Below are 16661 nucleotides of genomic sequence, written 5' to 3' on the forward strand. Positions count from 1 at the left end.
AGTGGTGTTTTGTTCCTATTTACTATCATAAATGCAAGTAAAACATGCCATCGCATTGACCTTCACTCCTGGTGACTTCATGAAAGCGTCCCTGTAATTTTCTTGGCATTCATATGGAAATGATCTGACAATGTTTTTTCTAAGGTTTTTTTGTTTTTCACTTTCCAATCTACCTTAGAATCTTGGGATTAGGTAGCACTTTCCCATCCAAGTAACCAAGTCTGACCCTGCTTACCTTTTGGGGGTCAGCCAAGTTTGGCTAGATACTCTCACCTGCTGTGACTTTTTAATCAGGGTAGCAGCAAAATGGTGCTGTCAACTGTCCTTGATTATACTGCTGAAACAAAGAATACTTGGAATAAGTGACAGTATTTTTTTGATGCAGAAGCTCTATAAACTCCATTCAGTTCGGGTACCCAAAATAAATTTGTGAACTCAGAATTATTTAATTCTAAGTGTGTATCTTTCGTATTGGGCTGCACTTGCTAACCTTCCTGGTTTTAGTAAAAACTAAAATAGAACTTATCTGCTTTCTGCTGCTTTAGAATACAAATGTGTGTCAAAAAACGAAAAAAGAGTATATCAGGATTGAATGCTTTACCTTATTAAAAATGAGTATGCTAGCAGACATGAAGGTTAGAAATGATGAAGGACTCAAACTTATAGTAAATTCATTAAAGGACACTAATCTGCAGTAAAGGATCCTAAATATGTATCCTAAGCCTTCAACTTTTTACAGATTTTGGTTGCCCTAGCCCAGGACAACTGATATCATCACCTGTCCAAACTTCAGTGGTGGATGCAGTTTTTGAGAATGAGCCCTTTAGCCCCGTTGTACGCCCATCAACTACTCAAAATTTTGGGCAACCACTGCTTTCAACTACATCTGCAGGTAAAACTGATCTATTGTAGTTCCTTTTAGTTGTAAAATACTACCTGACCAGACAGCAACCTGGGAAGCTAACCAGACTTGCTACCTTGAGGGATCTTTATCTAGTGACTTAAAATGCTGGGCATAGGCTAGGTATCTAAGAGGGTGACGACGACAATTATTACTTCCTGCCTTTATTTTGTACCGCCATAATGCTATTGCTTCCCTCTTTCCCCACAACAACCCTGTGAGGTGGATTGGGCTGAGAAAAAGTGACTGACCCAAAGTACCTCAGGTGGTAATAACATAAGATTATATAATATAAAGGGAAAATCTGGAAGAATCTGATATTCTACATGATCCAGGCTTTTTATAAAAAACAAAAACCAAGAAAACTTTGTTTAGCTTTCCTGAATTTGGAGAAATGTGAAAGTGAAAAGTTGTTTACTTATTTATGGTCTGGGCATGGGCAGGGCTTTTTGTAATCCCAGTAAGGTGGGGAAAATCTGAGTGAATTATATATCACAATACACTACCTCTCCCACTCTATCCTATTCTCCCATTCACCTATTTCTTTCTAAAATATTTTAAACCTTTGAAGTAATAGGTGTTATCCAGAATCAATCAATATATAAGCAGCAGTGCCAAATTCATCACACATTTTAGTTTTCCTTGGTGCAAAATATGGACATGGATGGAAAAAGCAGGGCAGATGATCCACTTAATATTAATTTGAAAATAAAGCTGGCCGGAGATAGGAAAGAACAGAAAGTACTAGGCTCATCTGCCCTGCAAACATGGGGAAGGTTTTTTGCAATGTGACATAACCAGTGGGATACAGCTGATTTCCCTTCCTTTGCTGCTAGCTCCAACTGACCTGCCAATTTGCATTTCTCCTCACAGGTGTCCCCAGCATGCCTGGACAGACCTGGCCAACCTACCATATGTATCCAGGGACTCCTACAGCTCCCTCTTACCTTGTCCCCATCCCTCAACCAATTTCCCCACCAAATTCTGCTCTCCCCACATCACCCCTTACCTCATCAACTGCCCCATCCATTGGCACTGCTGTGCATGCACCGCCTGTCCCCATGTGGCCCCCCTCTACTTCCCCATTGTTCTCCCTCGCCAATGTCTTCTCTCTGGCTGTGATGAGTATGGCCCAGTCACTTCTTCCAGCAGTATCTGTAGGGACTGCCCAGACAGGGCCCCTCTATACCTCACCAGTCCCACAGCCACCAATACGCTGCCCACCAAGCTCAACTGCAGCACGTTTTATCTACCCTGAACTGGTGTCTCCCCCAAAACCAGCCCACTTAGCCAACGGGATGTTGGGGCCAATGGTGTCTCCAGGCTCCCTGGTCACCTCAGTTGCTGGGAATCCTGAGAACAGTCCAGTAAGTTGGAGCGTCTTTTGAATCAAGTCTCTTGTGTGAGCATAGATGTGGGGAAGCAAGAGGCACTCTTGCATCCTCATGTCTCAGTTTTAAGGTATTATTGAAATGTGCTACTTGATTATGATTGTGAACATAAATGGGGGCATTGCTACATAGAATTTTGTTCATTTTAGGGAATAGTGAACACTTCTATTATATTCTAGTCATCAAAAACTAGCAATCTAGCAAATGGGCACTGGGATTTTCTATTATAATAGAGGGACATTCTGTGGAAGCTTCACTTCAGCTCTGTAGGAGCCTCACTTAAGTACTGGCTGAGAATTCCTGATGGTAGTAGCTTCCCCATATTAGGGTCAGATGTACATTATTTTAGTGCTGCCCTAAGCCCAGGTTAATCCTGAGATCTAATGAATTATCCTGAAGAAACAAACCAGAGCTCTATCGCATAGTGAATGGACCCAAAATGGGAAGTTCTCTACTGATTTATCTCCCCATCTCAACAGGTAGCTCCTGTCTCTTCCTGGTCTGGATCACAATTACCTATATCAGATCTGCCTACCTCCAGTGGTTCCTCTGCCCAACAATCATCCATCAGTGAAGGTAAGGAATGTTTCAGAAGGATTGGAGCAGGAAATCCGGGCCCTCTAAAAGTTGCTATTGCCCAAAGTCATGAGTCAGCAGCAGCATCCATGGGGAATGGCTCAAACTCAGCATGATGCCAGGTGCGGTGTTGTAATGCAAGCCCCGCCTCTTTTGTACATGCACTGATGTTGCATCCATGTTCAAAAGGGGCAGGGCTTGTATCACAATGCTACATCTGCCATCTTGCAAATTTTGACACACACACCCTTGCAAATACTGCTGTGAGTTAGACTTAAATTGTCCTTAGCTGTACTGATATAAAACAGTCTTTCCTCTTCAAGACAATAGCATCCAGCAACAGTTGCAAAGGGTATAAAATCTGGTGCACTTCACACATTGACTGCACCCATTTTGTGGATACGGTCAAGTGAGCTGTAATAGATGATCCGACTGGTAATTACTGGTCATTGCAGGTTGCATGATCCTCCCTTCCAATCCCTGGGCAGCCTTCTCTGGAGCTTTTCTCTTCCAGCACCACTTGATTCAGCTGCTAGCCTTTGCTTTTGCTGCAGGTGGCACAGGGCTGCTGCTGTGCTCAGCAAACTTGTGGCAGGGTCGAAGAGTTCTAGGCCCTTACTTTCCTGCTTTTCTTGGGCATGGTAAAGAGAGGGAGAAGGAGACCTAAGCTGGCTCTTTTGCTTTCTGTTGGATTTCATTTGATGCCAAAACTGAGCTCCAGTTACCTCCCTCTCTCTGGAACCTTGCCTGTCTGGCTTTACAGGGAAAGTCTACCACTCTTATGGATGCATATATATAAGGATTGTACATAGCCATGGCCCTGCACCAGGTTTCTAAATGAGCCACAACAGGCACCACCCAAAATCAGATGGGAGGCAAAAGTACCAGCTGTATTTCCTTTGTTTGCCTCCTTATCACTCCTCTGGGCCCACAGACTGCATGGAACCATGGGGTCTATGACCATAACAAAATCTTGCCATGGAGTAACTTGTTCCTTGTGATACCTCATACAAGGAGCCATATTGTGTGCCTCCCCACATCCCCCATAGGAGAAGAGCATACACAGGCTGCCCAGTGACTTTAAGTAGCACCGCTTGGGCTTAAAGACATCCTGTGAGCAGTGGCTGGTAGCAGCAACAGCTGGCAGGGAATTCTGGGAGTTGAAGTTCACACATCTTCAAGTTGCTAGGTTTGAAAAACACTGCTCTATAGGAAGACTTGCCTACCCTCATATTTAGTTTTTCTTTACCAGGTGAGCCCAAGCCACAAATCCTGGGCCGTTTCCAGGTGACCCCCACACGGAATATCCCATCAGAATCCCCCCCCAAAGGCAACGGTCCTGACATCTCGAGTACTTCCGAATCTGATAGTGGATCTCCTGGTGAAACACCTGTGCAGGAAGCCGAGGAGGGCACCACCCCTGTGGCAGAAGGAGAAGGGGAAGGAGAGCCCATACATGGCAATGTTGTCTGGATGAATTATATGCACAGCCCTTCCTATCCAAGCAGCGACGATTCAGACAGTACAGAAGATGATGATGTCTGGATTGAGCTGCAAGCCTTACGCCAGAAGTGAGTAATCTTGTGTGCAGGCAAGAAATAAAACTGTTCCCCACTCCATTCATTAACATACCCTTTCATTCTGCCTTCCTCTTAGGCATCTCTCTGAAGTAGAAAAGCTCCAAGCCCAGCAGAAACAAGAAATAGAGGAGCTTTATGCCCGCCTTGGCAAGGTGCCTCCTGCTGGAATCGTGTCACCTGCAGCCATGCTCTCCAGCCGCCAGCGCCGCCTCTCCAAGGGCAGCTTCAATCCCCTGAGGCGCAGCAGCCTGCAGCGCCCAGACTCGGCACAGCCTCAAGGTAAGCCCTGCCTTACCCCTGCACTAAGTCCATGCGAGCAGTGGGCAGCCCTTGCTGCAGGCTTAATTGACTAACCTAGCTATAAGGGCAGACGTTAGTAAACCTAGTTAAATGAGAAAGTGTCTTGCCTTGTGCCACTTTGGAAAATGCCCTTGCTCAGATAAAGGATATAGAACTTATACAATGTGCCCCACCCTGATTCTTTGTCAACCAGCTCAGTGTTTTGTGGGAAACTATTCAGCACTGCTGGTACTGTAAACAATCTTCAGGTGTTTCCTGGGTTTCTCTGAACTGAGAATCTACCATATTTTAAATAAATGCCTGCCTGTCTTTGGGAAATTGTTTCAATGAAATAACAAGGCTGCAGGCCTGACCTTAATGTAAACACTTCAAGAGTGACTGAACGCAGCTTTTTAGGGATGAAGCCTCTTTAGCCTCATTCCTGAAAGTATAGATTGCACAGCCATTCATTCACTTACCCCCACTGCAGCAGTTAGCATAACTGTTCCCCTGCTTCTAATACTAGAAGACACCAAAAATCTTGATTAAGACTTTAGTAGGATGGATGGGTAGGAGAGGAGAATTTTTTTAAACCGCCCCCCATCCCAGTGCAAAGAAAATGCATACTGTAATTGTGTGTGATATTGTACCATGGTGTCATTTTCCCATCTATACTGTACTTATATACTGTATTGATTTTCGTTACAGCTGTCCCTGCACTAATGTGATTGTTACCCTTGCAGGGATCATGAGGAGAAATTCTGTGAGCGGCAGTGGCCTCCCCTCTCAAGAGCAGCGGCATAGTAAAGGCGTGAAGTTTGCCAGTGACGTTGGATGCCTGGTAAGCAATGGACTAGGCCAGTGGCTGGCCGGGGAATTCTGGGAGTTGAAGTCCACACATCTTAATGTTGCCAAGTTTGAGAAACACTGGTCTGGAATGTTTGCTGTGGGCCAGAAGTTAACTAGCCCATGTTGGGCAGGCAAGGGCAGTGCAACCTGTCTTGGCTGAAAAAGTTAGATCGATCTGCCCCGGTGCATGGTCTCTCCAGCTCCAGCTGTTTTCATCTACATGGCAAAAGCAGCATTGCAGCCTTGGGCCACAAGCCCTGCCCCTTTGGGGCATGCCAGTGATGTCATGAGGTGTGTGCAGATGGGGCAGGGCTTGCAGCGCAACCGCACAACCTTGTTTTCTTCAGGCTGATCAGTTTGAAACCCCCCTCCCCAAAACCACTGCCCCAGTGGGTGGTGAGAATATTTCTTTATCGTTCTTCCCAAGTGTGATTACTCTGGACATGAATTAGCCAAATCAGAAATGTTTCTTAAGCTCGCTAATATGCTACAAATCACTTCCATGCATTACCAAAAAGAGCCAGGTGGAATATTTGACTACCATTTGACAAATAATGCCTGGACAAGCACTGTTCATTTAGAAAGGAGTAACCTGTTACACCTCTCTAGTAAATCTAAACCACACTCAACAATAAATTTAAGGGCTGGTAAAACTGTCCCAACAGTAATATATTACTGCTCGTATAGACTTACCAAAAGCCACTGTAGAACAGTTTTTAACTCAATTACATGCAATGAATGACATGTTTCCAAGGAGAGCAGGGGGAGTGCTATAGGAGGGTGCATAAAACAGCCAATAAAAAAAATCCAGTTGCTCCAGGAAAATAAATTTTAAAAAAATTCAAATTGTTTAAAGGGAGCAGGAACTAATGAACAGCTGGAAAGCAATGTTCATATCAAAAGCCTGCCACAGCAAAAACCTGATCTTACCCATGAACAGGTATGTTTGCTGCCTTCAGTTATATATTAAAAAGGCAATATAAAATGATGATGATGGTGGTGGTGATGATGATGATGTAGATCAATACCCCATGACAGTCAAACAACAGAACTTGAATACAGTATATTTGTTTTCAAAAGTTTCAGAACTAAAGACACAGCTGTAAGTATATGTCTGTATTACTTTGCTATGGCAATCAAAACATGATGACCACATCCGTGTTTAATGCCTCAATTCAGAAATTAGAATAACTATGTTCGTTAATAACATTTGCAAATCTTTTCTCCAAATTCCTGGATATGCTTAGCTATCACACTTCTAAGAATAGGACCTGAAATTCTCAGGTATCAAATTCTGACTGGAAAAATCATGCCATTATATAAAGCTGCCTTAGACTGACTGGGTTGATTGTACTAAGCCATGGTTTATTTAGACATGTTAATAATAACATGTAACACCTCTTCCCAGTTACATCTAGCCATCCCATGAGGTCCAGCTGGAAAGACATGTTTTTTTTAATTAATTAAAAAAACCAAAATGATAATACAGATGGAGATACATACGTTATCATAAAGAGGAAAAAAACATAGAAAGTGCTTTACAAAAAAGTGGAAAAAGTGCAAGAAAAAAGAAAATTTTAGCTAGGTCCGGCTGGAAAGGCATGTTATGGATCCTGTCTACTAAAGAGTTCTATCTGATGGGTCCCAGGAGATGAGCCTGCCATTGCACCCACCCTTTTGAACAACTTTCCACCAAGATGAGATTATCCCCAACACTCTTGTCCTTCCAAAAATCTCTTAAAAGGTGTTTTTTTCCCAGCAGGCTTGGGGATCCTATGGTAATAGGGAGCCCAAAAGATGGTTGTATTGTATGTGAGATTTTAGTGCATTCTCCTGTGGTTAAGGCAACAGGCTAGGAACCAGGAGACTGAGAGTTCTAGTCCCACCTTAGGCCTGAAAGCCAGCTGGGTGACCTTGGGCCAGTCATTCCCTCTCAGCCCAACCCACCTCACAGGGTTGTTGTTGTAGGGAAAATAGGAGGAAGAAGGAGTATTAGGTATATTCACCACCTTAAGTTATTTATTAAAAAAATAATAAAGGCGGGATAGAAAATAAATAAAATAATTGTTTTTAATGGTTACTTAAGATTTGTTTTGTTTGCTTTATTGTATACCACCCAGAGTGACATAAATGAGATGGGCAACTATATAAATTTGATAAATAAATAAAATAAATGAAATAAATAAACCACACATATATTGTGCTAGTCATAAATCAGATTTATTAAACCACAATCACTGGATTCAAATATTGCATGAATCCAGGAGTGAACCACCTGTGACACTCCAGATACTGCTCAATTAAAACTTCCATTAGCTTAGCCCTGGCTAGCAATACCAGTAGCAAGGGATGTTATGAGTTGAAGTCCAGTAACATCTGGAGTAACATGGGTGATCATTTTGCTACAAAATGAAGCAAGTTTATGGCTTAGCACACTAAGTGACTCCAGCCTGTGTTAGGCATCCATTTCATCAACCAGCAGTAGACATCTAATGTGTGCTATTTAAAATTCACTCATCTCACAAGTTATCTTTGTTTCTTCAGTAACCAGACCATTTGTGGATACTTTTGTGGACTCTACCTCAGCCTGTTGCCCACCCTCAAAAGGATGGAATGAAAGGGCCTTGTGCAGCATCTGCCTTCTGCTCTATTCATAAGGCCAATCACCATCATTCAGTATGACAAAGATATCTTGATAAAAGGAACAGAACTGCTGTCTCTGAGAATTGTATCACTACCAATGGAGCAAGGATTACAACACCTCAGTGCTACTGAGCTTCTCTCTGTAAGCTTTGGGTCTGCAAAGGGATGCCAAGCCCCTGTTGTTTGGGAGGACTTCTCATGAAAATGCCAGGATGTGCATGGCTTTCTGCTGTTTCTCTCTTATAAAGGAATGCTACTGAAACAGAAGCAAGATGCCCTATGGGATCCTTTGTTCTCTGGAGTGAAATCCTCATGCTTCAAGCTTTATTGATCTTTGTGCCTTGACAAGAGGAGGTCAAAATCTAGACTGAGTGGATGTTGCTTGCTCCTCTTAATTCCCAAAGCCACCAAAGGCTCCTCTAAATCTTTAAGCAGCTGTCTTATGGGAGATGAGTATTAAAGGAATTGGGGGCCCTCCTCATTGCTTGAGCTGCAAGCTCAGCCCCAGCAGCAATGGCAGTCTGCTTGATCTCCTCTGCACTTTTTGAAAACTTTGCCTTGATTGGAGTACAACTTTACTTACAGAGGTATCTGCACTTTGGAGTGAAACCCTTGGGTATGAAGTTTTTATATATCTACTGTATATATAAAGTTGGGCTTTGGAAGGAAAGTTGATGTTGCATAAGTTATTTTCCTTTTTATACATCTAAAGTTGTCATGTAGCAACTCCAAAATGAGGAAACTGGTATGTCCATGTAAACCTGTAATTACTATAACATGCCAATCCATATTCAGCTAAGGTTCCCCTCAAACAGGCAGCACCAATCTGGCCAAAGTAAATAAAAGATGAACCCAAAGGAAATAAGTAAATATATATTCAGAGAACATTCCAAATTCTTTGATCCTTTCTTTCTCTTTCCCCTGTACAGTACTCACTATTGCATTCTGAGCTCCCCGCTAAGATTGAGTTCAGGCCAACGGCTTTTGGTAGAGCTACTCTTTTTTTCCTCCATAACCTTTTTGGATACAAAAAATGAGAAAAGCAGATAGTAGGGAAACAAGTAAGGGTTGCAAGTAGGAGATAATGACATCCACCCCTACCTTCCCCCGTGTATTTCTGTCAATAAGGCAGGCATTAGCACAACAAAAGCTTCACCAGGAAACCAATCCTCTGGAGGGCATCACAGGATCCACAGGCTGTTTTGAATCCCCCTCTCCCGGAGCAGAGAAGGCTGCATTCCTGCATTGAGAGATGATCCAACCTACTAAGCCCCCTCTTGACTGCCAGTGTTTGGCACATCAGCATTAGCCCTCCAGTGCTTGTTGGTAGAGGCAACAACAACAACAACAACAACAAAAGGTGTACTCTTGGGGTATCAGGGTGAGAAAGAGTGAAGGCTTGGAGCCATGAAATCTAGTCTTCTCATTTCCCTGGCATGTATGCACATAAGCAGCAAATTTATGGTAATGCTGGAGCCGGTATAGATAAATTCACATTCATTGCCATCAGTAGAACTTCCAAGGGAATAAAATGGGCCAGTAAAATGGGAAGAACCATAAAATGCTCCTCTTCTCCATTCTGGCACAATCCCAGAAGGCAGGGCCGAAGCTAGGGGGGGGCAACCAGGGCATGTGCCCCGGGCGCCGCACTGGTGGAGAGCCAAAATGAGTCTGGGGGGGTGCCAAAATGAGCGCTGAGGGGGCGCCAAAATGGGCACTGAGGGGGTGCCAAAATGGGCGCGGAATCCATGTTTGCCCTGGGTGACACAGACCCTAGTTGTGGCCCTGCCAGAAGACACTGTATTCTACTTTTCATTTCTGCCCCCATTCCCAGTAGAACTGTTTAACATCCAACCTCTTTGATGGAAGGGGCACATTCCACAGTTAACAGAAATGTATTTATGAAAGCCACCGTAATTTGGATACACCAAAGAGGAACAACCTCTCGATCAAAGCTCTTTACAAGCAGAGGAGGGAGTCTAACAAAATCAGCAAAGACAAATGGATGGAGGGATCTGGGTGAAAGTGACAAGCGGGAACTGTCATACTTTTCAGCTATTTGAGTCATTTGCTCCCAAGACTTCTTGCATACCCAAGTTTGGGGGAGGGGACTGATGTCAGGTACGTAGTTTTTCCAACTCCAAGGACAGCTTATACCAGCTGCTGAAGAACAGAAGTGGTAGAGTGCTATTGGGCTCAGTCCTGCTTGTGTGGTTCATATACTGTAAATATCCTGCTGGCCACTCTGGGTGTAAGGATTGCCTACCCTAATAGACTCAGACTCACAAGCAGGAACTTAATGATATCTGATTTATTAAAGAATAGTATGCAAATACAGAGAAAGCTGAGAATGAGCAAAAGTGCGCCAAATACAAACTAAAAACCCTCGGCACAAACGTAATCCCTCCCCTCGCCCGGCCGTTGAAAACTCCCCCCCCCCCAGGTGCTGATAACCGTTTCTGCTGATGTCCTGGGAAAGAAACCTTGAACACACGAGATAACCCAAACACATTCCAATCCAGCTGCAAACAGATAACAATCTCATGAGACAGAATCCTCCTCCCCTCCCAAACGAAACACGCATCAGCCAAATGACATGTGAAACGTTACGATGCAGTGGTAACATTGGAACGATGAACATGACATACCGCCCCCCCCCAAAAAAAAAACGAAACACTAAGGAACAGGTTTCAGAGGATAAGCCAGATGAAAGCGTCTAACTAAAACAGGAGATTGAACATCATGGGCAGACACCCACTCAGGGTGGGGGAAGTGCTTCCAATGAATCAGGTATTGCAGGGAGCCATGATGCCTGCGAGAATCAAGGACCTCCTTCACCTCAAAATGTTGCTGTCTGTCCATCATGATTGGAGCAGGAGGTGGAGGCTGCGGGTGCCAATGATCGGAGTGGCTGACAGGCTTGAGCAAGCTGCAATGAAAAACAGGACGCAACCGTTTCAGATTGTGAGGCAAATCCAGTTTAAACATGACAGGGTTCACGATTCCCACAATGGGGAAAGGACCCACAAACTTAGGAGCCAACTTTCTGGTGGGCTGTGGGGACTTTATAACTTGGTGGAAAGGTAGACCTGATCCCCAACTTTAAAATCAGGTTGAAGGGCTCGCCGCTTATCGGCGTGCAGCTTATAAGTAGACTGGACATCAGCCAAAGCCTGCTGAATTACCAGCCAGGAATCAGCCAGCTGAGCAGCCCAATCAGAAGGAGAGCAGGGCTGCGCGGGGGGTTGGGGCAACTCAGGGATGGGGACAAAATCCCATCCAAAAACAACATGAAAAGGGGTGTGCCCTGTGCTCTGATGAACGGCATTGTTATAAGCCACCTCAGCAAAAGGCAGCAGATCAACCCAATTATCCTGTTGATAATTGACAAATGCCCTCAAAAATTGCTCCAGGGTCAAATTGAGGACCTCCATAGATCCGTCAGTCTCTGGATGCGACGCAGTGGACAACGCCTGCTTGGTGCCCACTAGCTTCAAAAATGACTCCCAAAATTTGGAAGAGAACTGTGTCCCGCGGTCCGTGACCAAGCAGGAGGGGTTACCATGGATCCGGTAGATGTGGATTAGAAAAAGGTGGGCCAATTGCAGAGCAGACGGAATAGAAGCACACGGAATGAAATGGGCTTGCTTGGAAAAGTAGTCCTTTACCACCCAAATCACAGTCTTTCTCTGACTAGGAGGCAAATTTACAATGAAATCCATAGAAATCTCCTCCGAAGGACAGGAGGGGCAGGCCACCGGCTGCAGCAGGCCATGTGGTTTCCCCCCTTTCCGTTTTGACATGGCACAGACAGGACAAGAAGCAACATAACTTTTTACATCACGTCTTAAAGTGGGCCACCAAAACTGGCGCCGTACCAGGTGCAATGTTTTGACAAACCCAAAATGTCCAGCCACCTTATCATCATGAGATCTACTTAAAATTTCCCTTCGCAAACTGTCAGGCACATAGAGGCGGTTTTGCTTCCAAGCTAACCCTTTGTCAAATTAAATTGTCTCTATTCACCTGCAACCAAGTATCAGATTTCACCTCTTGCAGAAACTGTTGTTGCAATTGAGAGGGAACTGGAGTCCTCCCCCCAGCCAGTGAAACTGAAGCAGGAGGCAGCTGCGCACGAGTTTGACTGCGTGTGACAGCCTGCAAACCCAATTGGGGTTCTGTCCACACCGTACCCACAATGTCAGGTACCTGGACCGCATCCTGGGGTAGGCGGGAAAGTGCATCAGCCAGGAAGTTTTTCTTGCCCAGAATGAATTTCAATTTAAAGTCAAAGCGACTAAAAAATTGAGCCCAGCGGATCTGTTTAGGACTAAGCTTCCGGGGTGCGCTGAGCACTTCCAAATTTTTATGGTCAGTCCAAACCTCAAAAGGACATTTAGCCCCCTCTAAAAGGTGGTGCCATGCCTCCAAAACTGCCTTGACAGCAAAAGCTTCCTTTTCCCAAACATGCCGCCTTTCTGTCTCGGAAAATTTTCGGGACAGATACACACACGGCTTCAGGAGGTTGTCAGCATCCACTTGCAGCAAAAGCGCTCCAATTGAAAAATCAGAAGCATCCACTTGAACTGCAAAGGGTTTAGTGGGATCAGGGTGTTGAAGAATGGGTTCAGCAGTGAACAGGCTTTTGAGTTTGTCAAAAGCCACCTGGCAGTCAGTTGTCCAATTTAGCAATGCCCCTGGGTTTTTACCTTGCATGTGTCCCCCAACCCCTTGGTACGTAACAAGTCAGTAAGAGGCAATGCAATTTCTGCGAACCCCTGGATGAATTGGCGGTAATAGTTGGAAAATTTGGAGCTGCCTACGGGTATGCGGGCGCTCCCACCCCAAAATGGCTTGAATCTTCGCAGGATCCATCTCAATGCCCTTGTCAGAGATCCTGTACCCCAGGTAGTCAAGCTGAGTCTTATGAAATTCACACTTAGAAAGCTTGGCATAGAGCTCAGCCTTTCTCAGTTTGCTAAGCACCTGTTTTACGAAGCGCTCATGTTCCTCTTCAGTTTCAGTATAAATCAAAACATTGTCCAAATAGACCAGTACACCCTTGAACAAATGTTCATGTAACACTTCATTGATCAATTGCATGAACACCCCTGGTGCCCCCGCCAACCCAAAAGGCAAAACTTTATACTGAAAAGAACCCAGTGGACAATTGAAAGCAGTCTTCCATTCATCCCCCTCCCGTATGCGGATGCGGAAATAGGCTTCCCGCAAATCCAGCTTAGAGAAGATTCTCCCCTTAGCCAGATGTGCTAACATGTCTTTTATTAACGGCAGAGGATATTTGTTTAATATCGAGACTGCATTCAATCTGCGGTAATCTGTACAAAGTCTCAATGTCCCATCCTTCTTTCCCCGAAACAAGACAGGGGCGCCTACTGGCGAATTCGCTGGTTCAATGAAACCTCTGGCCAAGTTCTTGTCCACAAACTCCCTCAACGCCACCAGTTCCTTCTGAGTCATGGCATAAATTTTTGGCTTGGGCAATTGAGCGTCGGGGACCAACTCTATCGCAGAGTCAGTTTTTCGATGGAGTGGGAGTTGGTCCACTTCTTTCTCACCAAACACATCTGCAAAGCTTTGGTATTGCTCCAGCAAGCCCTCCAGTGGTGTGACAGCGAAATGTGGGGTTGCTGCCGCCACCCTCCCCACTGCAGCCTCCGGAGCATCTTCCTCCCCAGGGGCTTGATAGAAACCATCCCCAAAAGTCAAAGTCCTGTGCACCCAATTTATATAGGGGTTTTGTTGGGCCAACCAAGGGATCCCCAGAATGACTAGGGGATGCCCCACAGGCGCCACCACAAACTGCAGCCCTTCACGGTGGCTACCCAATTGTAATGCCACCATTCCCATGAAATGGGTGACCGGTTTCCCTCCCGCAGTAGAACCATCCAGCTGGGTAAAAATCATGGGACGCTGCAGTGGAAAGCTGGGTAACTCCAGAGCAGCCACCACATCAGGGTGCATCAAGCAATGCGAACACCCCGAATCGATCAGTGCCCAAACTTCAACGGTCCTTGTGCGGGAGCCTAACTTCACTTTCACGTTCAGCGTGGGACAATTGGCACTCACCAAAACATCTTCGCGCCCGTCCTCCACCACCTGCCCACAGGCGCTCTTTAGAGCAGGTGGCTGGCGTTTCCCGCCGGCTGGTGTAAATCGAGCTCCCCCTCGCACCCGAAGTAAGGAACCTCCTCCACTTCAGTTTCTGCCTTGGCTGCCTTCATTTTCCTGGGTAGGGAGGGTGATTTCCCCGCCGGCTTCCCCGAACGATCATCGGTCTTGCCCTTCGGGCATGCCACCGCTCGGTGACCCTCCTTTCCACATCGGAGGCACTGCCCTTTCGCATAACGGCACTCCCTTTCCTCCTCCCAGGAACATTGGCCGGACTTTCCAGTAGGCGCAGCAAGGCGGGAACCCTTGCTGAGGCCGGAATGTCTCATCACCTTCCTGTGAGCGAAGGTCTCATGGGCATGTTCAGCCTTCCCTGCCAACTGTATCCATTCATACAGGGTATCTGGGTCGTCCCTACCCAGCGACCACCTCAGGACCTCCGTGTTCAGACTGTCCTTAAATAGCTCTATTAAGGTAGATTGGGACCAATCCTCCACCTTCCCAGCCAGAGCCTTAAATTCCAGAGCATAGTCCGCTACAGATCGTAGCCCCTGGCTAAGCTCCCTCAGTGCCCATTTTGCCCTTTCTTTAGCTAACGGGTCTTCAAAGTGTAACTTTAATGCCCACAGGAATTCTTCAAACTCCTCCAGCTCAGGAGCATCCAACTGACATAACTGCACAAACCAATCGGCAGCCCGCCCCTTCAGTTTAGTGGCAATGGCATTAATCTTGGCTCTTTCGGAACGAAAATACGGTCCCCATTCATCCATATAACTCCTTGCATTAGTAAGGAAGAACGACAACTTAGTTGGATCTCCGTCAAATTTAACTGTAAAGTCCTTAACCCCCACTCCGGGCAGTCCCTTCACCACATCTGGGCAGTTGGACTTTCTTCTAGCTCCCAGGGATCTCCGCTCTCGAGGAGGGGACTTTGAAATTCGCACTCTCGGCACCCTTGCCTCCTCTCTGTGCCGGGTCCTACTCCTTTCCTCCGAAGAAGGGGGGGGCGAAGAAGGGGACGAATGCCTATTACTAGACTCCCCTCTCCTCCTCTCCTGAGGACCCCAGTCCATTGATATTTTCTGAAGCATGAATTCTATTGACTCCAATTTGGCCACCAGCCTTATACAGTCAGGGGTTTGGGAATTCTCCTTTCCCTCCTGCCTCACCACAGTTGGGGACATCGGGTATCGCTGCTTCCAAGACGTTTTGGACGTCCCTGGTAGAGGTCCCTGTGTTTCATCCCAGGTGATCATCTCGCCTGGCAACTCGCCAGTCGGTTCAGGGGCTCTTTTACCTCCAACCTCCTCTTCTCCCAGGCTTGAGCTTGACATCTCCCAAATTTCCGAGAGCTCCGGAGTAGAGACCCTCTCTGTTCTTATCACCGTGGCGTCGGGTTCCCCCTCACTCGATTCCTCGCTTTCCATGGTTTGGGGATTTGGTTTGCTCATCGCTAGCACTTCTCCCTCACAAAATAAATCTGGAAAGGGGCTAACGGTAAGTTTTTTGGATTCTCAGCTTTATGTAAGGATTGCCTACCCTAATAGACTCAGACTCACAAGCAGGAACTTAATGATATCTGATTTATTAAAGAATAGTATGCAAATACAGAGAAAGCTGAGAATGAGCAAAAGCGCGCCAAATACAAACTAAAAACCCTCAGCTCAAACGTAATCCCTCCCCTTGCCCTGCCGTTGCAAACTCCCCCCCCCCCCCCGCCAGGTGCTGGTAACCGTTTCTGCTGATGTCCTGGGAAAGAAACCTTGAATACACGAGATAACCCAAACACATTCCAATCCAGCTGCAAACAGATAACAATCCCATGAGACAGAATCCTCCTCCCCTCCCAAACGAAACACGCATCAGCCAAATGACATGCGAAACGTTACGATGCAGCGGTAACATTGGAACGATGAACATGACACTGGGGAACTAGTATTAGAAGGTTAAGATATAACTGCCCTAATTAGCTCTTGATCATGCTAGAACTGAAAATACTCTAGAATCTTTAACACTGAGAGGGGAAAAAAGAACCCTGCTGTTGAAATCTGAATTGCAAACAAATAATATAGGCCAGCTTTTACTAAAGGGAAAATTCCCTTCTTTCTTTTGAGCCTTAAAGAAATTCACATTTGATAAATACCTTGTCTGGCTTCTGGTCAACTGTTGGTTTAATTATTTACTTACTCCAAACAGAACATATGAGAAACAATAAGAGCAGCAATACAGTAGTCAAAGTAGCACATCAAAAAGCTTATGGCCTAGAAATGAACTTGCCAAAGTCTGCAAGCATTCTGCTTGATAGAAAAC

General features: G+C 45.6%; 1 protein-coding gene across 2 annotated transcripts in view; it reads left to right on the forward strand.

The window, feature by feature from the left end:
• The window catches only part of WNK4 (WNK lysine deficient protein kinase 4), a 36612-nt gene extending 27239 nt beyond the window's left edge, over positions 1–9373 (forward strand). Inside the window, exons 14-20 of one of the 2 annotated variants that reach the window (XM_063300448.1) lie at positions 740–892; positions 1775–2272; positions 2776–2868; positions 4121–4439; positions 4525–4727; positions 5471–5568; positions 8121–9373. In XM_063300448.1, coding sequence (XP_063156518.1) covers positions 740–892; positions 1775–2272; positions 2776–2868; positions 4121–4439; positions 4525–4727; positions 5471–5568; positions 8121–8123 — 1367 coding nt within the window. In that variant the 3' untranslated portion in view covers positions 8124–9373. The other variant, XM_063300449.1, reaches the window with a different exon arrangement.
• The last annotated feature ends 7288 nt before the right edge of the window (positions 9374–16661 follow it).

Source organism: Candoia aspera, chromosome 4 (assembly GCF_035149785.1).
Source record: "Candoia aspera isolate rCanAsp1 chromosome 4, rCanAsp1.hap2, whole genome shotgun sequence".
In the NCBI taxonomy this organism is placed as follows: Eukaryota; Metazoa; Chordata; class Lepidosauria; order Squamata; family Boidae; genus Candoia; species Candoia aspera.